At 41.9% G+C, this 27,571-nt stretch overlaps 1 protein-coding gene across 4 annotated transcripts in view; it reads right to left on the bottom strand.

Moving 5' to 3' along the window:
* DOCK4 (dedicator of cytokinesis 4) overlaps nt 1-27,571 on the bottom strand; it is a 365,769-nt gene that overhangs the window by 148,155 nt on the left and 190,043 nt on the right. For all 4 annotated transcript variants that reach the window (XM_081079735.1, XM_081079737.1, XM_081079736.1 and 1 more), the window contains exons 9-12: nt 18,164-18,245; nt 17,565-17,625; nt 13,563-13,695; nt 9,687-9,775 (exon numbers count right to left, since the gene is read on the bottom strand). In XM_081079735.1, coding sequence (XP_080935861.1) covers nt 9,687-9,775; nt 13,563-13,695; nt 17,565-17,625; nt 18,164-18,245 — 365 coding nt within the window. The remainder of the gene's footprint in view (nt 1-9,686; nt 9,776-13,562; nt 13,696-17,564; nt 17,626-18,163; nt 18,246-27,571) is intronic.

The raw sequence follows: 27,571 nt of genomic DNA, 5'->3' as shown, positions 1-27,571 counted from the left end.
GAATATTCAGACACAATCAACACACTCTATAGGAAAAATCTTTAGATAAGACTTCTCCAACTTGAATACCTGAGTTTTCTCATTTCTAAGGTTCACAGCGACTGGAAAATACTTAAGCAGAACACTGAGAAGAGGAGTCTGGCTTGTAGCCGTGCCATCCTCTCCTCCCGCCCCAGATGGAAACACCCCTGCACCGACGCTCACTACACAGTGTGAAAGTTATTACTCCCCATTCATAATTTCCAGGACAACACTGCTGTGTACCAGCACAGATGGTAAGACGGACGGCAATCACGCTGAAATGAAAGAAACGCAAAACACATTTGCCACACAACTAGATTAGCTCCTCCTCTCAATTTCTTCAATGGTATAAATACACAAATAACAACAGAAGCAGCATTTTGCTGGTTTATTTGCTTGCTTTTCAATAGAGTAGTTAAAACAATAGGAAATTTTGTTTAATAACCAAAGCATTAGGCTGAGATGAAATACGGAGTGTTTCCTGGGGTTCAAGTCAAACCTAGATGAGACATACCCAAGGGGTAGTGACACAAGGAAAGAGGAGAAGGAGTGACTGCACCAATGCATTCTGATGCTTTCTGGTGTGTGGATCTAATAGAATGTTTGTGTCAGGGAGTTGTGAGAATTCAATGAAATCTGGCAGGTGCTCCGGTACTTTGATTAAATCTGCATCCCATTCTTACCTAACTACCCTCTATCTCCCTCCCCACTTCATTGGACTTGGGGGACGGAAGGCAACGGAATGGAGGCGTGTCTGTCCTCTGAAAGCCACACAGAATGAACCAGGGGAGAAAAAGTGGTCCAGATGATTTGATGGCAACAAATGTCATGCAGCTTTGGGATACTTCTATGCGGTACTATTGGTTGTTCTTAAAACCCAGAGGTGGGAGAATGAAGACACACAAACATGTGTTGCAACCCCCTGGTCCCAGAAGCGATTTCTTCCTGACTCACGCTCTCTTCCACTAGCCCCAGCTCCTTACTGGTGTCTGTCTTGTCCTCCTCTTCTGTCCTTTTGCCTTCAGAATGCCCACCCACACTGCCACCATCATCACCTGCATTGTCAGGAGGTGATATCGGTGGGATACCAGTGTGTGCCAGACACAGTACAGAATCCCAAACAGTCCCTCCCACTGGGGAGAACGATGTTCAAATCCTGGGGTCCTATAAACAAGGCTTTCAAAGAGAGAATCAGATGGATTTAACAAAATTCTGGAGGTCCTGTAATTTTTTTGCAAGTGCAATCATTTTACTAGGACTTCTCATCAAAGTTTCTGATCAGAGACACTAGCAACATTATGTGGCATGTGTAAAGTGAGGAGAGAAAAGAACTAAATGGTATTGAAAAAAACAAAGAGATCATGCTATTTGGGGTAGGGGCTGGAGGAAGGCAAAGTGATCAGGGTTCTTGTTCTGCTCTGTTGGAGCAGGAATTCATTTAGCCATCAGTAATATATATATATATAATGTAAGCTGAATAGAGGATAAGACAATGAGAGAAGAAAAGCATGCAGTGAGAGACAATATGAATGCTGAAGAAAATTAAACACAGGAACTAGAGAACAAATGTGTTTTAGGGAAAGACATGTGTAAGTGTGAACAGAGATATACACCAATGTTCTCTAGACAGCAAGAGCCACAAAGATGAGAGTGCAAAGGGATAGAGAGAACCCATGTAGGAGACAACTGACAAAGAGAAGCAAGCTAGTGCATAAGGCAATGAGGAAGTGACAGGCAAAAAATAGACAACACAGTACAGGGGAAGCAGGAAAACGATGCATTAATGACATGAGTGCATCCTCAAATTTGCTCATAAGATACGTTAGTTTCAACTGGAACATTAAGAAAGATGTAGATTAAAACTCTAGGTGTCATGATCTAATTTGTCTAGCCAAGCGATAGCATTTGGAGGAGAGAAGGTATTGCCATTTTGCGGTGACCCCATTTCTCCAGAACAAAGACACTCACAGACAGTCACGGACTGGAAAGGCCCCTGGACCAAGGGCTTGACTACATGCACTTGGCTCTTCAGAAACCATCAATGCAGTTTTCAAACGAAAACAAAAAACTCATCAACTTAACAAAGAAACATCAAAAAGTGGGTGTATTTTCAATAAGACAAACAGAAAAACGTAATACAGAGGTGAGTTGGTAGGGACCAGCCCACAAAGAACAACTGCAATACGATTGGCTTTTCAATCAGAGAAACTCCTGACCCTGCTTTCCTAGTGGGCCTTAGTTACCATGACTACCACCAACTGGTTGGATGAACGAGTCACCAGAACAAGAAGAAACGGTGAATTAGGACAAAGAAACTCATCACTACAAAGGAGGGACATCACATAGTCACCCATGCCAGTGACTGAGGACCACTCCTACCCTGTCAGGACTAGTCTTGTATGACGGGATGTTTATGAAGAAGTTATTTCTTTCCCATCTCTTCTTGTCAGAGGACTTCACTATCCTTGCATTGTCCGCTATCTCTGAACTTGGGGCAATTTCTAAAACTCTACCTGCATACTTGATCTCACTCCTGCCACAACTCAAACTGCCCACTATGGACAAAGCAGTAACTCGGGCCTGCGAAGAAGGTGGAAGGTGGGATGTAATGTCTACAGTGGGGTTCCTGCTGAAAGGAACTGATCATCTAAAATGAAAGGAAGACACATGTAAACAGAATATCAGGCAGAAAGGGGTCAGGCAGTGTACAATGGGACTATGAAAATAAGGAGAATTTATTACTGATTGAGGGAATTTGAAAGATTAGGGAGTTATTTATTTATTTTTAAACAGGGAATTCTGACAACCAATAAGCTAAAAAATTAGGTTAACATTTTAATTTCACAAGTAGATCAATAATGTTTCACCATCACTTTGGTGTTTTTTTTTGGCCCTTTAATATAAGGACCAAAAATGAATTGCTAAGGGAGGAATGTTCCTCTTTGTTAGAAGAAACAATCATTAAAATTAACTTTTTTTTATCTGCCTCGATGTTTAAGACCAATACAATGGCAATGATTTGATATCTGATTTTAAACAAAGGTATAGTCATTAATTAATCTAGCGTCTGTCACAAAACAGCACATTTTTCACGATTCAGCTCAGCTATGGAGCAGCAGTACAGGAAAGCAAAGCGTGGTAACCATTGCACCACATGCGGTTGATCATTCGATAGCTCTAATGTCAAAGGAACCAAAGCTAACTCACTCTACAAGATGCATCCTTTTAAATTCAAGAAATTCTGCACTTTTACATAAAAAAAATGGCAAGCACCGTATGATTTATAAGTAGCAGGCAAAATTAATTCCAGACTAGATCAGCCATTTTGCCAGCAATGAACCAAATAACATGTCGTTTGGCATAGCTACGGAAATGGATAACGGCGATAAACATCTTGAATCCATGGCATGAAGTGTGCAGTTTGAAAAGCAGATCGTGACTGTCTCACCGTTAACTTCGCTGTGCTTTGGTTTCCACATCTGTAAAACAAAGACACTAGCAATACTGGCTCCATAAAATACATTGGCGATACCTGGCAAGTGCTCCGAACGTCAGCTGCTGCTACTCCAGCTACACTGCCACCACTGTTAAGACATCGTGTCCCTGTTTATGTTCTGATTCTTCCTTGCCATGAATATCAACAAACCAGCTTCCACCAAAAAAATCTTCAACATTCCCTAAGCACCATTCACAAAGATAACATTCTCTTCAACAGATGTGTCCACTTCCCACTGGATAGTCAAGTATTGCCAAGCTCCTGGGTAGCTGAATGATTAGGTTCTATGGAGGTTTCAAAGGTCAATCTGTCTCTTTATCAAGAGCGATACACTCATATGGCAGATTTGACAAAGAGGAAACTGGTGAATACAAATAGGCAGTGAGCACAAACACACACATGAAAATGATGAAATCCCTGACGACATAGGGAATCCAGTTTTGTGCCCAGATATTAAAAAGGCAACGGTCTGAACAAGTAGCAAGTTCCCAAATACCTTTGAGAAGATGTTAGATGTAATTTGGTGAGGGGAGAGGTTATTCACTCTCGTATTTTGTGTTTTTCAATTATGATTTTTCTTTCTTTTTTCTTTTTTTCATCTCAATTGCTATGCTCTAAATGAACTGAGTTTTCTTAGTTCCCTTATTTTTCTCTACTATTCTGGAAGTTAAATATTGTATTTCTAATCTTTTAAATGGTTAACTAGTTCAGTAAATGAGTGTTAAATTCTCTCAGACTTTATCTGAAAATGCCTTTATTTCATTTCCATTTTTAAATAGTTGGGCAAGTACAGAATTCAAAGTTGGCCATTACCCTGGCAATTTGAAGATATTATTCCACGACATTCTGACCTTTAGAACTGTTGCCTGAAATATTTCTTTTTGGGTAATCAGTTATTTCTCTCTGGTTTCTAGTTTTGTCTTAGGTATTCTAGAGTTTACCACAGTTTATGTACATATGACTTTAATTTTATTTATCATGCTCATGACTTTTGCCACTTTTATCTGAGGACTCTTATTCTCTTCAAAAGTTCCACAAATTCTCAACCATTTCTTTTCAAACGTTGCAGCTTTCCCATATACTCTTATTTGCTGTTTTTGGAATTCCTACTAGATGCATTCTGGTCTTTTTCATTCATTCCTTTGTATTTTAAATGTTTATTCAGAGTTTCCACTGCATTTTCCCTTTGTGTTGCATTCTGGCTAATATTTTAAGCTATAATTTTAGTTTATTCATTCTCTTCTCGTGTTCATGTGATTGTTGAGCAATTCACTAATTTGTTTTCAATGACTTCCTCTTTAAAAGAATTTCAGTTCTATTCAGTTCTTTCTAACCTCTAGGATCGAAGCACCACAGAGGATGAGGATTTCCATATCGTCTGTTAAGTGAAATATTACCCGTGCCTTGAATAATGCCAGATATATAGATGCTCAATTAATAATTTTGAGGCATGAGTTTGAAAAATCTCCTTCACTTTTTTCATGATGTTTTCTTTTTTATTATGAATCTAGTTTTCTATTTCTTCGTTAGTCATCTCGTGAAAGTTTATTACCTAAAATTCTGGGCGGTCATCATTCCTGTTTGCGGTACCTGCTCACTCTGACTCACCGCTGATGCTTTCATGGGTGATTATGACATTATCATTTTATCGTGACTCATCTTCACCGGGTGTTGCATTTTTCACAGGAATCATATGCACCTCGGGTGTGAGGCCGACAACTTGGAGAGATTATGCACTTACTTCTTTCAGGCTAGTAAACTGGGACCTGTTTTCTGTACACTGAGTTTTACAATGATGGCTTTTTCCAAACTACTTGAGTTAGTATAAATTCAGACGAATGGCTTGAACTTGGACTTTTGATGTCTAATGGGAGAACCATGCACCCCCAACACCTTTGAAAACAGAGAAGAGCTTTCTCAGGCCCAGCATTCAAAGACTCGCTGCCAGGCGTGACTGGTCTACCCCTAAGCTGTGTCTCCACTTCCATGGTAAATTAACACTAAGCCCCAAAGTGTCGGGCATACTTCCATGCCCCCCTTTCCTGGTCAGAGCTTCTACTTGAGGGGTTACCCTTCTAGTTTTGAGCTCCCTCTTCATTTCAGCAGGATTTCCCTTCCTCTGTCTAAACCTTAGTTCTCCATTGCTTCCCATGTCTTGGTTGTAATTTACTTAGCATTTTTCTGTGTGTGGAGCAGAAAAGGAGGTGACAGCAGTTCAGTCTACCATGTTTCAGAAAGCCAGCTCATTTTAAAATCCTTGAAATCCCCACTGTTTTTCAATAACACAAGCAGTCCATGAGAATAACAGAATTGAGTGCCTTCGATGCACAATAGCATTATAATTGTAAATGTGTAAATTAATTGACCAAACCAAAAAATCACTCTACTTATATAGTATTAAGGACTGAAAACCCTCTCTATCTATATATATGAAAAGTATGGATACAGAGTGAGAAAGAGAAGGATAAACTATAGTAAAATGTTAACCTTGGAGAAATTAGAAATTCTTTGCCCTATTCTTGCAATATTTCTGCAAGTAAATTAATTGAAAAAAAATTTAAACAAATTAAAAAGAGAGCATGGTTTAATAATCAGGAAATTCCAAACGGGAGCAAAAAGATTACACACTATATTTCCAGCCAATAGGTGGTGCCAAAAAGTACCAGTTTCCTTTTAACGATATAAGAAACTAAGTTTCAAAACTCAGGCGCAGTGATACAACCCTTAAACACTATGCCAATCCACGAATATTGAATTAAATGATACCGTGGTATGTAAGGACAGGGCACCCAACCCCTGAAACACAGTCCAGCTCCCTCACAAGCGTCTTTTCATCTCAGCCAAGTAAAGGATACTGGACTTCCCCCTCAGAGTGAAGCGCTTCTCCTGTGTGCTGTGGGCTCCCTATCTAGGTAATTTCCTTGGTCTTCTGTGAGGGTTAAAAGGTAGGTTGTTTGCAAGATGCAACCATGAACACTCATCTTACTAATGGAAGAAAAAAAGGACCATGGAAATTGACCTAATTAGCAAATATGACTTTTTCTAGTTGTATAAGCAACATGTGCCAACTCCAGGAAATAGCATTTCATAACTACACATAATATGGTAAGATTTTCAAGTTTCTCTTAGGACATCCGGAACAGGGCCAACGATTCTTACACAATTTATTGCAAGTCACAGAACTGAATATGCCCCCGTAAATCACGTTGGCTCAGTCTTGTTTCACATTCCTAGAATTCACGGCTAATGTCTATCAGAGGTGACATTTATAAAAACCATTTGCTCAACAAACCTAAACCAGGATCATTTTAGTGAGTAGTTTTAGAATTTCAAATTCTTAAAATATTACTTTTAGATTTTAAAATTCCCACAGAGCACAACTTTGGAAATTTGAATGTACCCAACCTAACTATAGACGTAACCATAGAGATATGTTAATTCTATTATTGTTTTTATCTTGAAATGTTAAATGGATCCCTTGCAATTTTCCTCCAGTTTCTAAACACAACAAGGACAGTGGTTAATGTACCTTTGCAATGTAAGTCTTAGGTTAGAAGGAAAAAACACACCAAAAAAACAGTTAACTAGATGAATCTGTTAAACAGACAAAATTACAACTCTAAGAGATAAGAGGACATCAACGAAGCATAAAGGGACGGGAAATGAAGTGGTAGAATTTTTTCCAAAACTAATTTCAAGTTATTCTTGTTTTTTCTTTCTTTTTTAGTACCAATGACCAAGAAACAGCAGGGAGGAAGCAGGGGGGAAAAACCAATACATTGCTGAGTAAACTCAATTCTCTTGAAAACGTTTGACTGCTCTGCTTTTATTTAATCAGCAATTCCATGGTCCAAGGAGAAAACAGGGGAAGTCGACATATCGAACCACAGTGATTGTTTGAACATTAGGCACCCCAGTTTCCCACTTCAATTTTGTGTATCCTTGCTTTCTCCACTATTTTTAAGCAAGTCATTAGAGAGCCTCCCTTTCAATAATAAAGTCAAAAAGCTCCCGAACACCTATCTGCTCAAGTTAAAATTGCCTTTTCAAGAGAAGGAGACTAGATCCAGGCGACGTACACATAGAAAAATGACCCACCAAGACGGAAGGGTAGAAACTAAAGTGGAAAGAGTACAGGGCTGAGTTATTTCTTTTTTTTTTTTTTCTTTTTCCGTTAAAGTTTCTTGCTGAGCTTTGTCTCCCTGGAGCACTGTTTGGAAGCGATGAGGCTTACAGTGGATTTGCCTTGGCTTCATAGAGCCAGAAGGGGTCAGGGGGAGGCCGGAGGAACAGAAGACAGAGAGATGCTGTCCGCCTGCAGCTGCCTGGGACCCAGGCTTGAAAGGATGAGGATGGAGAGGGGCTGGGCCCTCAGAACAGGAAAGCAGAAGGGATCTGCCTCAAAAGCCAAATAGACAGGGCCTCCCTTTGGCTGCCGAGGAATCTAAGCATCACAGCAGGCAGCAAAATGGGGGGTGGATTCTGCCAAAGGGAGGGGAAACCCTTTCTCCAGGGCTCCCCAGCACCATGACGTCTTTCACTCTTTCCCAAGATGCAACAAGGAGATTTTCATGTCAGCACCACGGCTAGAAACAGAACAGGTAACACTCAGGGAAGAAGGTGGGTGGGTCTCACTTCCTGGTGCTCTCACCCAGGATTCCAGCAAGAGTAAGTGGTCAGCCGGCCAACAAAGCTGACGAAGCATGTGGATCTGTGGAGCAGGTGTAATCCCCGGGGGGACTTCCCAAGGAAACAGAATGTGCGGCCCTTCCTGCCTGGAGTTGAGTGCCCCTACCATTCTTTGGCAGAAAAGAGAAGACAAGGGCATGTACCAGTTTCTAAGTAGACTTGTTTCCTGAGGGTGTTTCTATTCCACTGCTACTGTGTCCCCCAGCCCTTAACGGACCTGCCCACAAGAGTAAGAGCACGCCTCTCGTTTGTTTAGTGGGAACAGTCAGACTTTGTGTGAATCAATTAAAACCCAAGCTCCCTCCCCAACTCTTGGGAGAGGGAGGAGAAAACTGACCTCAGCCCTCATCACAGGCTGAGCGCTGCCACGTGTGCGGGTTGTGCCCACGCAGGGCTCTCGCTGGACTGAGCCACAGAGTCTCTGCCAGCACTTACTTCTCTCTGCGAGTCATTCTGACCTAGCAAGATGTGCACAGGCGTGGAAAACAAGGGTGGTCTGCATTTAAACTCTGGTTCTTCTAATTGCCAGGCAAGTTGGACTAGAACACAAATATCTACAATCAAGACTTTAGAAACCAGTCTTTTTTTTTTTTTTTTTAGAGATATGGATTTTTTAAGGGAGCTGGCTCACACAATTGTGGAAACTCGTGTAAGGCTGCATCTATCTGAGGCTGAAGCTTGAGGACAGTGCATTCAGGTCAAATAACAGCATACTTCATCTGAAGTTTCTTTACGTCAGTGAAAGCGCACACCTCATAGTGTATGTTCTTCAATACGGTTGTAAAAGGGGGATGGGGAGCAAACAATACTCACCAAGCTTTTGTCTACTGACCTAACATAAAGACATCACTGTATATACTATATAATCCAGATATGTTAGTGTCTAACGTCGTATGTTCTAGACTGTGTTACTAGCATAAGATTGTACCGTATAACATATGATTTATAACGCGACCTAATACTGCAGTTTCCTCCTGAACAGGTGTGCATAATTTTTCTCTCTGTGACGCTATAGTCAGCATCACTCTCCTTAGCCAGTTGCAATATGGAGCCTGCCTGTTTGTTCTCCAGTACAACAATGGGACTGCCAGCTGTGGGCAGTGAAGCATGTTTTTCATGGGCCTTACTGACGGATTTCCAAGTTCATCAACCCTATTACACGCAGCAGTCAGGAGCCCAAGCACATCTGTCATTTGGCTGTTAGCAATCAGTAACAACTTAGAGGTCTCAAGACGTGGGGTTAATGAACAAACTCAGGTATGCTATCTTGTTTCAAACCTGAATGGAAGATATTTTTTTAGAGAGAGTTCCGGTACCAGTCTACTACAGCATAGGAAGACATACCAGAATGCTGACAGTGCATTTTTCAAGTGAGGGAACAACTAGAGAGAAAAAGCAAGGGCAGATCATTTCTTTCTTCTCCAGGCACGTACATGGAAATGGCAAGGGTAGGGAGAGGCAGCCTTCCCCGCATACTCACCTGCGTTGGAGCCAGTCAAATTATAACGCGCGTTCAGCTTTTTGATGATGTTCTCGTGGATTTGGTACCACTCACTCTCTGTGTTACACCTAGGAAAACATAAACACGCTGTGGAGCTTTGCTGACAATGACACCAAGCGATGACCATAATAGCACAGCTGCTCTTTGGGGCATAAGCACCTTGATGTACTTCCTTCAGCCTCCCTGGAGCTCCCAACAAGTGACGGTCAGCTTTAGCATGGTCGCCCTGAGATGAATAGGAATCCTGCATTGGGTTCCTAATGTGTGAGCAGCCACCTCAGGCCCGAAGCGACCGGGAGGAACAGCTCACAGTTTATGAGGACCCCTTCCCCCCACCCAAGACCTAAGAGGGACAAGGCAGCAAAAACTAAGAGTATGATGCTCTAGATTCAAATCTACACTAACTGAATTACGGTCTTTGGGTACGTTGTTCCTCCTCTCTGCGCCTTGGTGTCTTCATTTGTGAAATGGGGATAATACACTAGAACAAGAAATAAACTTGGGTTTAGGATAAAGCCTGGCATGTAGCAATGCTCAAGAAATGCTAGTTCTCATCAGCGCGTCTCCACTTACAGTAACATGACCAATTCCGGCTAGCACCAAAATGCACCAACTCAAGCAGAATGAAACTGAGGCTAACACAACCTGCACTGGCGGGGTGGGGGGTGCCAGGATTTCCTAAAGGGCAATTCAAGTGCCCTCCCCGATTTCCCACTTCTGGGTAAAGTCATCTCTCCGTCTTCTCACTCCCACAGCCACCTGGGTCTTGTTCTTTTTAACCCTTATCACTGACTAGCTCATGTTATCTTTGTTTACATGAATTGGTTCACCCAGGAGACCTAAAGTTCTTGGAGACAGGATCTGGGACTGGTTAATATCTGTGTGCCCCTCATTTTGAACGTTGTGGGTGCTTAAAAAGCATCAGCTGCAGGAATGAATGGGTGGGTGTCCCTGACTGGTAACTCCTCGTAGCTTGGAAACGTTTGGGTCTTGCAATCCCTCTTTACTGCCACAGCTCCCCCAGCTAGTCTTGGGAGAGCTTCTCTCCTCTGGACATGTTTGTAGTTTCACTGCTGTTTTATTAGGCAGAGGGGCCGCCTCCCAGGAATCCTGAATGTCCAGATTCTACAAACTATCAATCAAAATGCGCCAGAGCACAGACTCCGTTTCCTCGTGACCCTGTCTGTGGCGGGCCATTCATGATGTGCTTACGTATTTATTGATTTCATCCCCATAAGCTTTTCCAGGAGGAACCTGTTGGAGTTTACTTCCGAGCCACTTCGCAGTAGGATGCCAACTAGAGCACTAAATCGTGGACAGCTAGAAAATTAAGGTGGATGAAAGCAGCTCACCTGTCCAGCTGAAAGACACCACATTACCGGCTAGTGCATCCTGCCTCCAGTTTGTTTATTTTAACCCAGTGGGGAAGGAAGAAAGATGGCTTGCTTCCTATTATAGAGTTAAGAGACTCCGGAATTCCTGCTTTGAACCTACAAAACTCCAAATAATATCAAAGCTCCTGAAGCATGTGACTGAAATATCTTCCGGACTCAGATGAGGTATTTGTTATTGTTCTGTATTTGAGTCCCAGGTGGGCTAAGGATTTGGTCACCTTAACAAATAGAAGTTTATTCCAAATTGTCTCTAATAGGCATTTCCCTAAAATGTTTTACTAAATTCACAGCTCCTTCGTAATCTACAGGGACTGATTTGACTGGCTAGCATTCCTCCTGTAACAGCTTCAAAATCTGCTGAACTGGAATTCTTCAGGGATCTCTCTTCCAGCAAGAATAACTCCAAACCTTACCTGATGCTTATAAAAAACACACAATAAGAACCACAAAGAGCAGTATGATTTGTTCTTAGGAGAGCGAGTGTCTCCCGCAGGCAGAGCGAGACTTCATGGGTCTTCTTTAGCCGCCCACATCATCAAGGGCCCTACGTGCAACTACAGGTGCCTAAGTCTTCCTGATGGCAAGACAGGCATCGCTCTTGCTACCCACATCTGGATAGACCACACTAAGAAACAATGAGATTGCACTTGGGAGGAATTTTAGCTTTCTTAAGAAGCAATGCCGCATCACGACTTCCTTCTCACATTACTATACAGGGGTGTGAAATAACACCTGGAAGCACACGACGTGGTAATAGGAGAGCTCAGGTCTGGAGTCAGACAGTCCTGACTTCAAGTCTGGTTCCCCCTCTTCTTAGCTGGGTGTCTCTGGGCGAGTTATTTGGCCTCTCTGTCCCCTTATGTATAAAACTGAGCCAACAGCATCTGCTTCGCATATTTTACTTTTTTGTGAAGATAAAATGACCTGACACGTGCCAAATGCTTCACACAGTTCCTTGCACTCAGTAAGCACCCAGTAAATGGTGGCCATGATTAGCAGTATTATTCCAAATAAATTATGTTTTATGACCACCGGTAGAGTTTGAAAAGAGTACCATGGATTTAAGCCCAATCCCTGGAATTCAGGCTGCCATGTGATAGAACGAGTAGCAAGTTTTACTACCCACCAGTTTCATCAGAAGTTTTCAAGTTTAAAATCAAGGTCACAGATTTTAGCCCCCCTTAAAAGAAATCAACAGAGTTTCGGGTCGTAAACCACAGGCTATCATCAAATCTTTGTCCATTAATTAGAAATGTGTGGCGTAAGTCCCAGGGGAACTGGGTGGAGAGTGAACACATCCATGAAACGCAGCAGCAGTGAAAAGGCAATTGTCCCCCAGGCAGTGGGGCCACTCATGTTACCCCCACACACGAAAACACTATTGGCATATGTTAGATGTGTTACCTCAACAGCCAGGACAGAAAACTAAAGCAAGCTCACTCCCGGAGGTGGCTGGTGGCAAGGTCTTCAGATCAGGAGAGTGGGACCCACCCCCCGCCCCATGTGTCTGCTCTGAGCTCACCACTGTGTGTCACACTCAATGCCCAAACCTGTGGGCAGGCGCTCCAGGTGGGGTACTCGGAAACCCTGGCACTTGAAAAACCATTTCCCTTTGGATTTGGAACACATTACGTGGTTTTCTTAGTGGAGTATTATGAGTTGAAATGTGTCTCCCCTTCAAAAAAAAAGAAAATGTTGATGTCCTAACCCCTAGTACTTCAGAATGTAACCTTGTTTGGAAACACGGTGTTTACATGGGTAATCAAGTTACAATGAGATCACTGGGGTGGACCCTAACCCTGTAGAGCTACGTGTTTATTACAGAGGAAATGTGGACAAGAGACAAGCGCACACTCAGGACAGCACCTGTGAGGGTGAGGGCAGAGGCGTGCGGTGCATCCAAAATCACGGCTGTCCACGTGTGCAGGCAAACCTCCCAGCCCTCCAGGCGCCAGCCTTGACCTCGGACTTGCAGCCTCCAGAACCCCGAGCTACTCCATTCCTATTGTCGAAGTCTCCCTGTTTATGGCACTTTGTTCAGGCAGCCCGAGCACACTAATAATATAGGAAGTAGGAGGACAATCCCCCAACCTTCCTTTTCCTAATTCTAATGAGTTTATGTTGAAAACCATTTCTGTTTTCCAAGGACAAATGACCTCTCTGAGGGAAAGACACAGCAGGTCTTCAATTCACAGGAGGTCCTCTACACAGGGGATGGTCTCCCCAACTGAGAAACTGTCTGTACTCCTGTCCTCGATTTCCTAATTCCCCCGACTGGCACTGGCGAGTGGTAGTCTGCGGGCTCGCCTGGAGCGCGTCTGCACTTTACAGTGAGGCTGAGGAATGGCTCAGAACTCAGCGCATCCCTGCTCGGCCACCGCACACAACAAGCAGCACCCACCACGCAGGATCCCATAGCCCTGGGAGCCCGCCCCGCCCCCACCGCGCGCTCGCTCCTTACATGTACACTTTCAGGATGAGGTCATCTTTCGTCTCTCCGGTCAACAGGTCAGCAATGCTAAGAACTGCACAGCCAAAGGGTCGCCGGTACTGAACACTACAGGCATTCTTTTTTTCTCCTGCCCCCATTCGGCCTGTGCAATCAAAAAGCAAACGTTGGATTAGAGCATCTTCAATAGACACATACAGCTACCAGCTAGTCTCATAGGAAATGTAATTGGGCAATGGAAAGGACAGAAGTTTGGGACAGTTGATGGTGTTGCTTCAGTTGTGATTCCCCTCTCCAACCACCTTGCTGTGTGACCTTGGATACTCAGCTTAAACTCTGGGCATCAGCTGCCACGGATGAAGCATGAAGATTGGGGCTGAGCCCGTGTTTGGGAACCGTCGTCCCAAAGATTCGTGAAGACACCCAGGAGGTTCGCATCAATAAAGGTAGGAAAGGTGCCTCTTTCATTTTTCTATTTTAAAAAACTTCCATATTTAAAAAAACCATGTTAAATATTTCACCTTGGAAAGGAAGCGGTTTGAGATGCCCTTGGGGCATAGCTGCACAGGCGATGGAGTGAGCGTGCCGTTTCCTGGCTCAAGGCTGGGACTGATTAAAACAGAGCCAGTGGCTGAAATCTCCCGGGAAGGTGTTCACTCTGACACGGTTTTAGCTTACTGAAATAGTTATACGAGTATATGTTTAAGTGTATTATGGAGATACTGTTTTCTTTTGAAAACAGAGAGTACACTGGAGCTACAACAAGTTAATATTAAGGAAAAATGGAAAAAAAAAAAAGTGCAAATCTGTTTACAGATGTTTCCCAACATTCTGGAAGTTATTTCCATCGGAGCAAAATTTTCCTATAGCATATCTGGGGTCTCTGGGTCTTCTCAAACCCAATGTTAAATAGAAAAAAAAAAGGGATGGCAATATCCAATATCGCTTGGATTAATGAGAAGTAAAGGAAAACTCCCTCTCCAAAATACCATTTTCATGCAAATGCTTACAAAGAGTAGCCTGAAAACCTCTCAGTGAGAATTAAAACGAAAGCCTGGTCAAGATAAGTCAGTTGCTGTTTCGATGCACAAAACATAAGCATTTCAAATATCACGTTCTCATGACCTGATGCGACAATATATGGCTAAATTTCAATCGATGCTTTAATATAAATTTCATCTGCAAATCAAACACTTTATATTTTAACTTATTTATCAACAAATCTTTTTTTACTTACAGAATTGATTTAAACAAATTTAAAACGTTGGTCACCCATTAAACAGAAGAAAAGCTTTTGTCTGTTTGAAATATTACTACAGATTACATCAGGATGAAATATGTACTCCAGTCTTTATCAATATCATGATTTTAAAAATGTATTTTTTTCTTACTTAATCATTTCCTTGGAAATGCAAGGCGACAGAGTGATTAGAAGATTTCTGAGTATTGCCAAGTCATTTGACATCATACCGTACGTTTTTTAGAAAAACAAAACCAAACCTGAAATCTCAACAAGAGTATTCCCAATGGTTCTTCTAGCTCTAAATTGCTAGGAGTTTATAGACGGCATGCACATCAGTCTGGTTTTTTTCTACCCGCTTCAGCTACAACTATAGTCAAGAAAAAACTGTGGGTGCGTGGGGACAACCGCAAAGTAAGGGAGATGCAGGCAGCATTCTCTGGGGACAACTTGAGAAGACTCCCCAGGTGCCTGTCAGCACTCTGACTCCCCAACCACCACACCACTGGTCCTCAGACTCTCAACTTTCAGTTTTCTTTGCTGGCTCTGTGGGCACCACAGCTTTGGATCCCAGACCTCTGGTCCGATTACCACACTGAAAAGACCATGTGTTGCCAGCCCTAGTGTTCCCACCTCCAGGGTTAATTACAGTTCATAGTTCTGGTCAGATTTCTAGGGAAATTCTCTAAGCAGAAAGGAAAGTAGGAGTGGGGAAAGGTCAAAATACTTAGCTACCAGCCAAAAGTCAAAAGGGAGAGATGGAGGTGGAAAGAACTTAAGCGAATGGACAGGAGGTTATGAAACTCGTTCTTTTTTTCCCCTCCCCTTTCCAGTCAAAGACCTGGGCTTAAATTTGAGGCAGGACGCTATCGTTCCTGCTCTCCGCAGCCAGTGAGGGTCAGCGTGCCCTTTTCCTAGTAAAGTAGGTACAAGGGTCATTCAAGAAAAGGTCCTCTGCGCCTTAATTTTACCTTAACAGGCTAAGTCTGGACCTTTCTTAGAGTTTCTCACCTGCAATCTTATTTCTCCTCTGTCTCAAAATGTCAAGCCAGTTAACATCATCATCAGGCAAATGTTTGCAGTCATCTCAGTGACGTGTTAATTTGACCAAAGATTGGAGTGGGAATGCGGAAGGGGTAACTTCTGATTCAACATCCATTCTGACGACTTAATGATCACAGAAATCTTAGCAAAAAACTGCACTCACTGATCAGACGTCATGGACTTCCAGGCGGCCCTGTGACAGGCCATACTACGGAAGTGGCTGCCCGGGCCAGAACCCTGTGAGTGAAGGGGCCGCCCAGAGCGCAGGCCAGCAGAGCACCTCGGCCCTCTGCCCCGTGCATTCCTACCATCACAAACCTCTACCTGCCTTCTCAGAAGTTCTGAAAGCAGAAGTGCTTTACTTTTTCTCTCAATGCTGTAAAAAGTTATATTCAAGTTTTAGCAGTGTTTACATGAATATATCCAAAACCACAGTCTATGTTAACTATTGGTGTTACAAACTTGAAAAACTGAAATAAAATAACAGAAAGACTTGCATAACAAACTGCACTCCTGCCATCCTGGGAACAGAGACTTTATCTCATAAACACACAGCAGCATGCATTCCCATTTTCCCAATGTTTTAAAAGGTTCTTTCTAAATTTTCTGCAACACACCCATTTGTAAAGAGAAAACTGAAACAAAACCAAAGACGGTTTGCGTTTTTGAAAATTTCTACTGTCCCTTCAATGTAAAAATAGTATAAAATGAAAATGGGTTTTCACACCAGATTTTTATGAGAAAAAAAATATATAGAAAATCTATGTTGGGACCACAGGTTTTAGTCTCGATGCACCTTGTGGTGATCACGTGCATAAAACAAGAGACTATAAAAGTAAAGATGGCCCTGCGGGATTGCCTGGTGAGACACTGCCATCCTGCAGACGCATTTCCACGCAAGCACCATCACCGAATGTGGTCAGCAGGAGCCAGTTCTCACTATCAGCTGCTGGGCGCCAACAGAAAAACTGTGTCGGCTCCGCCATCCTTTTGACCCATGCCCTTTGCCCTAAAACTCCTGCTTCTAGAGGCATTTTAGGTGTAAAAATGAGGGAATGTCTTCTGGCTCTGTTGTACAAGTTCATCTAGAACACCAAAGTGTGTCCTGAGAATGTGAAGTGTCGCCTTATACAAATGTTCCCACAGTCAGAACAAAGTTTGGGAGAGCAAAGTCAACCAAGTCAGAGACATTCTAATTTTTCCCTGCAGGACTTCTCAGACCCTGTAATAAGCCAATGATATTATACAAGAGAAAAAGATACATATACAGTATTCAGTATTTCCAAACCCCTTTATTGCAGCGTCTTCTACAATAAGACTGAAGCATCCCATGCATTGGAAAACACAACTGTAAAGTTTTCATAAACCTGCAGGAGATCCAGCTTCCAAAAGTTTAATTTCTGCTGTGAACAGAAGTTACAATGTAAAAAGATGACTCTGAAACTTCTGAATCCGATTATGTTTAGGGAGTCCAGTCACACAAGATGGATCGCAACAGCCTACGTAAGGACTGACTCGGAAAGAGAACAAAATCTAGTTTTGTTCTTGCCCCCCCCCTTGCCTTGGGGAGGGAAAGGACAACTCCCCAGTTCTGCGTTTCTCAGATTCACCTCTGGATCTGACTTCTCTGCGGTCCAGGTGGCGACCATGGCACAATCACACAGGGACCTCCCCTTCCCCCTTCCCTTCCCCTGTGGAGCTCCTGTCACACTGATGCGAGTCATACCTACCGATTCGGATAATGTGTACAGTGACATAGATGTCCCTTCTTAGCTCGCTGCTACCCAAGTCCTGCCAAAAAATACAATACAGTTATTCTAAAACTCCTAATTTATGGGGAAGCATTTATTTATTTTCACAAATAATAGAAGACAAAGACCAACACAGACAATCTTAATGGAATTTTTGTAGCAGAAGCCTAACATTCAAATCCTATTCTAATTATACCACTACAATCGACCTCACTGTTGGTCTCATGATGTCAAATTATCTTTACAGAGAAAGCTCGTTTTTATTTCAATCTCTCACTCATTCTACAAACACGTATCAAGTATATACTAAATACCCAAGGCCATGCTGAGCCCTGTCACCACCGTGACCACCGGGCTTTGGCAATAGTGTAAGAGACTCTAATATATGCATACACTGGAGGAACAAAGGAGTGACTGTGAATGGTGGTCGTCAGAATTCTGGGCACTACTGTACTTTGTGCGCTGTTTACAAAGTTGAAGCAAATTCACTACGTTCTCTCACAATAAATTATTTCTCCCAAATAATATGAAGTACATTTGGAAGACTCCATCTCCTGGCTGAACCAAGATCCACTTACCACAAAGAGAGAGCAGTGTCGTTCTGGTTTATCTGGGGCTTTGGGAAGCCCGTTTCTATTCAGCCTCAAGAAAAATCTTTCACTGCAAGAGGAAAAAAAGTTTAATCGTTTGAAAATTACTGAATATTTCAGGACTTATCCCTTTTCTAGTTGCTCTTCATCCCGAGTTAAGCTCAAAACTTATTAGGTAATTCATGTGACATCAAACAGGCTTATACAAAATAGAAGCACACCCTAGACAATCAACATTTGGTTCACATCTGATAAAACTGATAAAACTTGGAAAGCAGAAAACAAAAAGATATATGCAAACAATAAATTAACTTTTAAAAGAATAGGTTTCCATATCAGTGACATCATGGTTTCTATTTTTAAAATAGAAACTAATGCACTAAAAGAGAAAACACAACCTGAAGGGTTACATGTGCTTCAATCTAAGATATTTTTTCACATCTATGTCATATTATTTAATTAACATCACACAGGGACGCCACTCTGAGTGGTAACCATCCATTAGAAGGCTTAATAGTTGATGCTGTCATAAGTCTATAATCCAAAACACAGAAAGAGGACCCAAGAAATAAAACCTGAATTTCCTTTGTTCCACAGAGGAGCAGAAAACCTCAAACTCCCCACAGACCTTGCATTGGAAAATACAGTGCCACTTACATTTAATGCAAACACAAAATGATCACATGCTAATTCAAGTCAATATAAATACTTGTGGACACCATTTCGATCCAAGGGAATGTGTTACGCGATTTACTTATGTGCAATAAAATAAAATAAGTATCAACCCAAGAAAAATTACACCAGCTACCATGAGCTTCTGAATTTCAATATACTGATGCCTATGATGGAATCCAATGGCTGGTGGCCTCAGGCAGAAAACACAGAGCCAACATACATAGTACATGGATTAGCACACAGTGTGGCCTCGGTCAGTGCAGCTCAGCCGAGGAGACAAGGAAAGGGAGTGGGGGGCGCTTAGTAAAAGGTTCAGGACAGACCGAGTCATTGGGTCCTTGCCTAAAATAATGGCTCTGTCATCCAAAATCTCCCTTCTCCCATAGAGAAGAAATGAAAACCACAGTGAGATCTCCAAGGAAGCATATAGATTTGAATTTATGGCTGTTTCATTCTCCTTTGCAATCTAAATCTAGATAGATATATTTAAGAGATTCGACCATTTGACTTACCTCGTCCTATTTTTATCGTACGTCTACTCCTGACCTCTCATGTTGAGAAAAGGCAACCAATACACGTACACATTCTATGGGGTCATTTCCACACCTACTGTGTTTCCCCGAAAATAAGACCTAGCTGGACCATCAGCTCTAATGCATCTTTTGGAGCAAAAATTATTATAAGACCCAGTATTACATTGTATTATATTATATTATACCTGGTGTTATATTATATTAGGCTTGGTCTTATGTTATAGTAAAATAAGACCCGGTCTTATATTAATTTTTGCTCCAAAAGACGCATTAGAGCTGATGGTCCGGCTAGGTCTTATTTTCAGGGAAACACGGTATTTCCTACGTTGTTGTTCCCCCCAACCCCAGAGAGGTGGCCAATGAAGTATAAATAAAGACACCATAAACTGCTGCAAGAATACTCTAATGGAGCTAAATTTGCCATATGATACAATTCAGAAGTGGTGGCTGCTAAGTGAAATTAATCGTATCCAATTGTCATTTACTATAGTTCAAGGAAAAGGACCATAATCTCTCTTAACAGCAGAAGAAAATTCACTATTATTTCAAATGTAAGCTATGCTAAAAGGAAATGTGCAAAAACTCATCTTTGGATAAGTGAATTACACTTTAAACAATCATATTATCCGGTACTATTATTTTGGGGGGAATTTGACATTTGAAGGGCTCCCTTCTAAGGACTTTACATGGATTAACTCATTTTATCCTCACTGTGCCATTTTAAAATTGGTATTGTGCCCATTTTATAGATGGAAAAACTGAGAAATAGTGACTCGTCTTGCCCAAGATCACAGAGCTGGTACATGGCTGAGCAGGGATTGTATCCCATGTACTAATTCAAAACCCTCACACTTCATGTGCATTCAATAAGGTAAGTTCTTTTTCTGCTCTACAGAAATATTGAGGAAATATTTCCAGCATTTTGAGATAGAGGAGAAGTCATTCAACTGCCTGGCACACCCACTGGCCCAGTCTAGCTTGGTCCCAAGAGTTTAGGGTAACTGTCCTCATGCCCTTCCTGGGCTAATAGGAATGAAAGAAGTAGGAATTGTGATTGAGCATATTTCAAAGCAGTCCCTGGCTCCTTGGTAGTTTTTTCAATGAAATATATGTAGAGAAAAATGACTTGGGAAATAAATTATTTCACGAAACAAATGCAGAACCAACTCCAAAAATATTTCAGAACATGGTTTTTTAGCTCACCAAAAATCCTGAGATTTAAGACCAGCATTTGGTTTTGCTTGTTAGCCATCAGTCACCTACTAATATATAATGTTTACTGATTCTGTTTTAGTCCCAAACATCATTTTTCCCTCTCGTGTATCAGGGACAGCATGATCTACTCTCTGTTTTTTGGGGAGGCTTCTCTTCACCCTACTGAAACATTAGAAACAATTTTCACATTGTCCTCTGACAGGTCAGCCTAAAATGATGGATACCAATAAGATAATATGCAAAAGTCAACGGGGCACTCTAGATATTAAAACCGTAACTTTTATGCTGATATAAAATATAATTCTGTATGTGCAAGTTTCACTAATATTCTGGTAAAACAATGTTTCCTAACATATTCTGTTTCAGAAAGAGATCCCATGGTTCTGTCACTATTTTCATTTCACTAGTCTAGACAGATTCCTGGTTACGCAAGTTTTAGACTATATATCCTTCTTCAGAAAGAATATCAGTATGTACTAAGCCAATAGCACAGCCCTTAGGTTGAGCATGCTTTCATGGGGAAATAAAAAGAGACTGAAGACTGGCACTGTGGAAAAATAAGTCATGTGTAGTGTTTTCAAAACCAGACTTTTTCATTAAAGTTCATTGGGGTGACAATTGTTAGTAAAGTTGCATAGATTTCAGGTATACAATTCTGTAATACATCATCTATAAATCCCATTGTGTGTTCACCACCCAGAGTCAGTGCTCCTTCCGTCACCATATATTTGATCCCCCTTTACCCTCATCTACCACCCAAAACCAGACTTCTTTTAAAGGCAAAAAGAACACTTTTGTGGCTAATTTTTAAAAATCCTTTTTATTCATTTGGTGACAAGTTGTTAGGGATCAAACTCAATCAATTTCTCTTCCTACTTGGTGACACAGCAACCACAATCGACTAACTGTTAAGAGCAAAAGAAGCCTATGGCAATGCATTTCAGAATCTGGATGACAAATACCCACCCACTTTCTCACTCACATTTGGAGAACACCAGAATGTATGCCTTCAAGGCCGGGGGGAGAGAAACCGAACAAGTCAATGACATTTTGTTCTGGCACATCTTCCAAAATTCTCTCCAACTTGTGTGTCCACACACAAAGGTATTTTTTGCTCTCTGTCAGGAAGCAAAACTAGTTTTTGTGAATTTGAAAAGTGTGCTATTATAAAATGTGCACACCGCCTTTAGATCACTGATACTTTTTCCCCCCTAATCTTAAGACGTTTGTGTGTTTCTTTCTATACACTGTGAGCAACCAGAATCCAGGCCCTTGGCTGAGAACCTTACATCCCCAGCTGCTGGCCAATGATATGGTACTTCCGTGGCGTTTGATAAGACTGAACAAATGCAATCTTTAAGGACAAAATTCAACAAAATATAAGTAACTGGGGAGATTTAGCTCCCTCCCAACTTTCCCTTTCTTCCTTATAATGTCCTTTGTTTTATGTCCTTTAGGGAAAGCAAGACATTTGCCATAGAAACATTTCAATTAATGGTACCTCACCACCAGACCTGAGGTCCACCTAATTAACTTCATGGCACCTACAGATTCTCAGTTGTGCGTATGACCCTGTCCCCCTGCACATTTTATATTCTTGTTATATAGGATAGTAATAGAGCAATCTACAGTGACATAATATGTTTTCAAGGGAGAATATTGCCACCTTCTTTGTCTAACAATGAATAAGCACTTCTAGAAACACCAAGAAATGAGAGTTTGTACTATTACCAGCAGAGAAAAATCATCTGACTTCCCTCTTCACTGCCAGGTTCTCCCAGAGGAAATTCCACAGCCGCAGAAATTTACTGTCTACCTGAATTACGTATGTGAGTCGTTCTAAATCATTATGTTATAAACGGACAATGACAAATTATTCCTATAGAAATAAAGAATAACAAACCACAATTATTTATTATTTATAACCTACCTCTTTCTATCAAGGATCTGAGGAAATCAAGATAATGACGTAAGAGCATAAATAACCTTCCCCAGCATTGTCCGGAAAAATAGTCCAAATAAATACATGCCCTGTGCTCAGCACTGACATCCACTTTCCATGGATTTTCTATTAAATTCTCAGAACCACCCTATCCAGCAGGAACCACTGTCATCCCATTTTCCATGTGAAAGAGTTGGGGCTTGGCGATGTCAGGCACGCTGGCCAACTGCCCCGTTGGTCAAGGGTAGGGCCAGGATTTTAACATCCAGAGTCTAACTCGGAGTCTCAGCTCTTCACCAGAAGGCCACACTGTCTCAGAAAGATCGGAGAACACAGGAGATGGACCAAGAGCAAGACTCAGCATTCACGGGAACCAAGGGTTCTTAGTGTGAATATTTTCAGTACAATAACAACTTAAAAAATACGCACATGAGGCCGAAGAAAGGAAGCAAGCCACAAACACAGCTGTGGTCACCTGCTCAGCAGCACCACTGACATTCTGATGCCATCAAAATGGCCTCTCATCATGACGAGGGTATTTCAAGAGCAGAGTTTGGTGGAAGATTTCTTACCGATGACATAAATAAGGCGGGAGGCACAGGAGGAATTTGAAGACCATCATGGCTTCTCTTCCGCTCCTCAGCAGGATGGGGTGCTCCCACCCATCTCCTGTCATAACTGCTCAGGGCAGTCTCCCTCCCCTTCTGGAGGAAAGGCCACACCTAACATCTTGGAAGCCTTCAAGTGGGCTGCGGGAGGATCCTCCCGCCTTCTGAGTAATCACATCAAGTGGCTCTTCCATTGGCTGGGCCCAGTACAGTCTGTCACCTTCAAAGAGCAAGGCCCCTAAACTTAGGAACGGTCAATGCCAGAGAGATTTTTATACTTCCCTGTGTGGATTCTCTGTTTCTCTCTCTCTTTCCTTCTTTCTCTCCTGTTTCTCTCACCTCTCCCTAAGAAGAAAAACTGCCTAGTGAAGCTATATAACATGGACTTTAGCCAGAAATATATGACTGGGTAATATTATCTTGGGTTGCAGCCCGTGGTGGGAGAGATCAGAAGTCTGATCAATCACACAGAATCCTTCTAGAATCACTGCAAACTTCAAATCATTGAAATAAATGTATGGTCTCCAAAAGTAACAGTACTCACAGAGAGAGAACATTTAGATGCTCATCTTCTGGCAAACCAATTGGAAAAATAATTGAGCTGTCCAGTTCTATTAGTCTCATACTTTATAAAAGAGTTTTACCCCCAAAATACTCCATATAGCATCTTTGGAAAAGCAAAGCCACTTATCTTGAATTTAACTATACTGTGTGAGGATAACAATTAACACCTATTCTATAGAAAGTAGGGGTGAGGGGAGATGCACCAGGAGCCAGGGACAAACAGGGAGCAGGGACATGGAAAGGGACCAGTGAGAAGAAACAAGAGGACGGATACATCAGCTGTGCAGACTGGAGCCTCGATGCAAAAGGCAGCGACAGCAAGTATACTAGAAGGAGATCGAAACACTCCCGCGTTTTCTCAGATGCTTTCTGGCTGGCTGACTAACAGTGGCAGATGCTGGCAACAATCCGTGTGGGGAACGGCGACTGCATCGCTTCCTAGAACGACAACTCGGAATGGGCACGCTCAGGCGGCATTCTAAATGGTCGGACCCCGGGGGCTGGTGCTAACTGCAGTGCCGGCAAGGTGCCCTGGGGAATGGGTAGCAGGTATGCTGGCCGCCCTGGGTGCCTCTACACCGAGGGCATTGTGCTCACGGTGGCACAGAAGAAGGATGAAAGGAACACTCAGTGGTAAACAGAAGAGACCCCTGGCCTTCTCCTGCAGGGGCTCCTGAGCTGAGTGCACACAGCATTCTCCCGGGTGCTGCATAAAGCCCAGGCTCCACCCTGGAGACCCTGACTTACAGTCAGGATGGATGTCAAAGCCCCTCTGTGGCCCAGGCCCTAATGAGTCAGAATCGCTAACTCTGTTTTAGGACAATCATATACATTAGAAAACCGGCAACAAACACCTGATATCTTCAGGTCAGAGACTGTTCCCCTTTCTTCTCCCAACCATGTGACTGACACAAATGACAGAGTTTTTCTGTAGCAATAAACGAAAGCAGCTCCTCAAGCATGCCGTCCTAAAAAAGGCTATCAATGTGCTTTCTGATGTTAAAACTAAAGCTAAGTAGGGACATGAGCTCTTCTGATGAAAGAGAAATGGGAAAAGGGTGAATCTGACACCAGGTAGTGGTTTACCTAAAAAAACAGACAGATTTGGACTTGTTCTTTTGTTGTTTTTTTTAATATGAATGTCCAAGCCCAGATTCACTTTACAAACTTTTCAGTGTTGGGGGACGAAGTAACCAACTCACGCAATGGCTCTGTTGGGACAGCAAAGGATTTGGCTTTAGTTGAATGATACAGGGAGATAGTTTTATAGTCAACTCTACTGCCAATTTGGAATATCAGACTGGTTCTTTCTTACGACTCAGCATGATCTAAAACCATGTTCATCTTATTTTTCATTTCAGAGAATAAAGATACCTGAATCAGAACTCTTTTTAGGAAAGGAAAACTCAATGAAGAAAGGAATGCAATCCTTTGGAAAGTTATAAACAAGCAAGGTACAGGTCACGTGGCGTTTCACAGTGGCTCTGCTAGTCTCAGGCCAAACAACTGACTGACGGATGAAAGAAATGATCTGGACTGACTACTGATTTGAGAAAAACAATAATGACGGTACGTTCAGAAGACACGTGACCCTGGAAATCCCAACATGGAATTCAAGTAAAACCCTGAGAAACAGCTATGCTGTTTAACTAAACAACTCAGAAAAATACTTGTTGGCATCTATCACTAAACAACTTACTCAAGAATTTCAGTGGGAAACAAGCTTCTCAGAGAAGGACCAAAAAGTAGGTGATGATAGGATCCAGTCAACGTGAAATGAGAAGGTCTGAATGGAGGCAGCGCGTGTGAGGACTGAACATTCTTATTCTTCTGGGAATTTACATAATGTGATCATTGTAGAGCCTGCATCTTTGGCATTTCAGGAGGGAGGAATCACTCTGATCTGCACACGGTAATGATTCTGACCTTTCCAACAATGCCTCTTTGTGAGGGAAGTACCTGTACCCAGGACTCTCCAAAGCATAGCAAAGCTAAGCTCTTTCTAAGTGCTCTTGGGTGCAGCACGCAGTTCCCCACAAAGGCAGAGAAACCTCACACAAAAACAGACTAAATAATAAAAATGTCAGTAATTCAAGCCTTGCGAAAACAATCAGTATCACACATCCTTCATGCACTTCATGTACTGTTTCATCAAAAAGATGTTCCATTTTTTTTTTAAAGAAATTCAAAATAAAATTTCCCTTCCAACAGCTTATGGATGGATTCTTTGTATTTATTACAACTTAAAAAAACCTGTAAATCATCATTAAATACTATTTCTTAACTAGATGATGCATGCAATTGGACTTTTACAAGACCAAATCCCTTTTTTAACTAGGAAGCTACAAAGTCTCTAAATTGATATGCAAATGTGAAGGTGTATGGGAAGAGGCATATTAATTTTTGTAATGACAGTTCTAAGTTTGAAAGGAGCTCTAGGCACTGGAAAGGTTAGGAAGCATTGCTTAAATGCTGCAAATGTTTGTGAAATGAAACGAGTACATCAGTTACCATACAAAGAGATGGTATAGAAATCTGGCCTTTAAAAATATCTTTTGAATATATGCGCTCCAATGTTCATCACAGCTTTATTTATTTATTTATTTATTTATTTATTTATTTATTTATTTAAGACATGGAAACAACCAAAATGTCCTTCGACAGATGAATGGATAAAGAAGTTGTGGTATATATATACACAATGGAATACTATTCTGCCATAAGAAAAGATGAAATACTGCCATTTGCAACAACACGGATGGATCTTGAGATTATAATGCTAAGCGAAATAAGTCAGACAGAAAAAGTGGAGAACCCTATGATTTCACTGATATGTGCGATATAAAACTGAAAACAACAAAAAAACAAGACAAAGAAACAAAAACTTATAGACACAAACAATAGTTCAGTGGTTACCAGAGAGTAAGTGGGGAGGGGGTTGGTAGATGAGGGTAAAGGGGATCAAATATATGGTGATGGAAAGAGAACTGGCTCTGGGTGGTGAACACACAATGGGATTTATAGATGATGTAATACAGAATTGTACACCTGAAATCTATCTAACTTTACTAACAATTATCACCCCAATAAACTTTAAGTAAAGTGTCTTAAACATGAACGGATCATAAGTTTTGGGAGGGCAGAAATTTTTCTTTTCCTGTTTTATGCGTTGATGTGTTCCCCAATGCCCAGATCAGTGCCAGGCCCTGAGGAGGAAAGCAATAATTAATTGTTTGATGAAAGGATAAACGTCAATAGTGTGAAATCTATGATGTTCAACGGAAATTAAAAGAAGATACAATCTATTTGACTTGTAAGCAAAAATCTCTAAATGGAAAGACGCTCTATATTTACCTGCCAATTTTTATTTACTTTTTGTTTGGCATGACCGTCTTTGCAAAAGATGCTCCCTTAGAGAAGGGTCTGAGAGGGCAGTTCTGATTCACACGGGGTAACATGAAAGAACTCCATCATAAGCATTTCTGATGCTCTCAACACCTTGGCTGCTCTCTTAGTAATAAGCACATCCCCACTGGAGTGGAATGAGGAAAGAAAAGATTAAGACAAGAATGGCATGATCTTTTAATGTAAGCTTCCTCTAACCGCATCGACGACAGGCCAGTGTCCAGGGCTCCAAAGGCTGCAGGGGACACAAGGATGAGGACAGGGTCAGGCCCTCTGGTGAGAAAAGAGTCTAACCGGGGCCATAGCAGGAAGAAGCCCTCTGTCAGGGCTGAGTCAGCTTACTACCTACGTGGCACTGAGGACCAAAGAAGCCCTTGCCAGGTGCACCGCTATGTGTGACTGTAACTTTCTCCGTAGGGAATTTAGGGAAACTAAATTAAGGTAAATTCCCTAC

Source organism: Rhinolophus hipposideros (assembly GCF_964194185.1).
Source record: "Rhinolophus hipposideros genome assembly, chromosome: 18".
NCBI classification, from domain to species: Eukaryota; Metazoa; Chordata; class Mammalia; order Chiroptera; family Rhinolophidae; genus Rhinolophus; species Rhinolophus hipposideros.
Note: the sequence above shows the minus strand (reverse complement) of the source record. Positions and strands in the feature narration are given on the sequence as shown.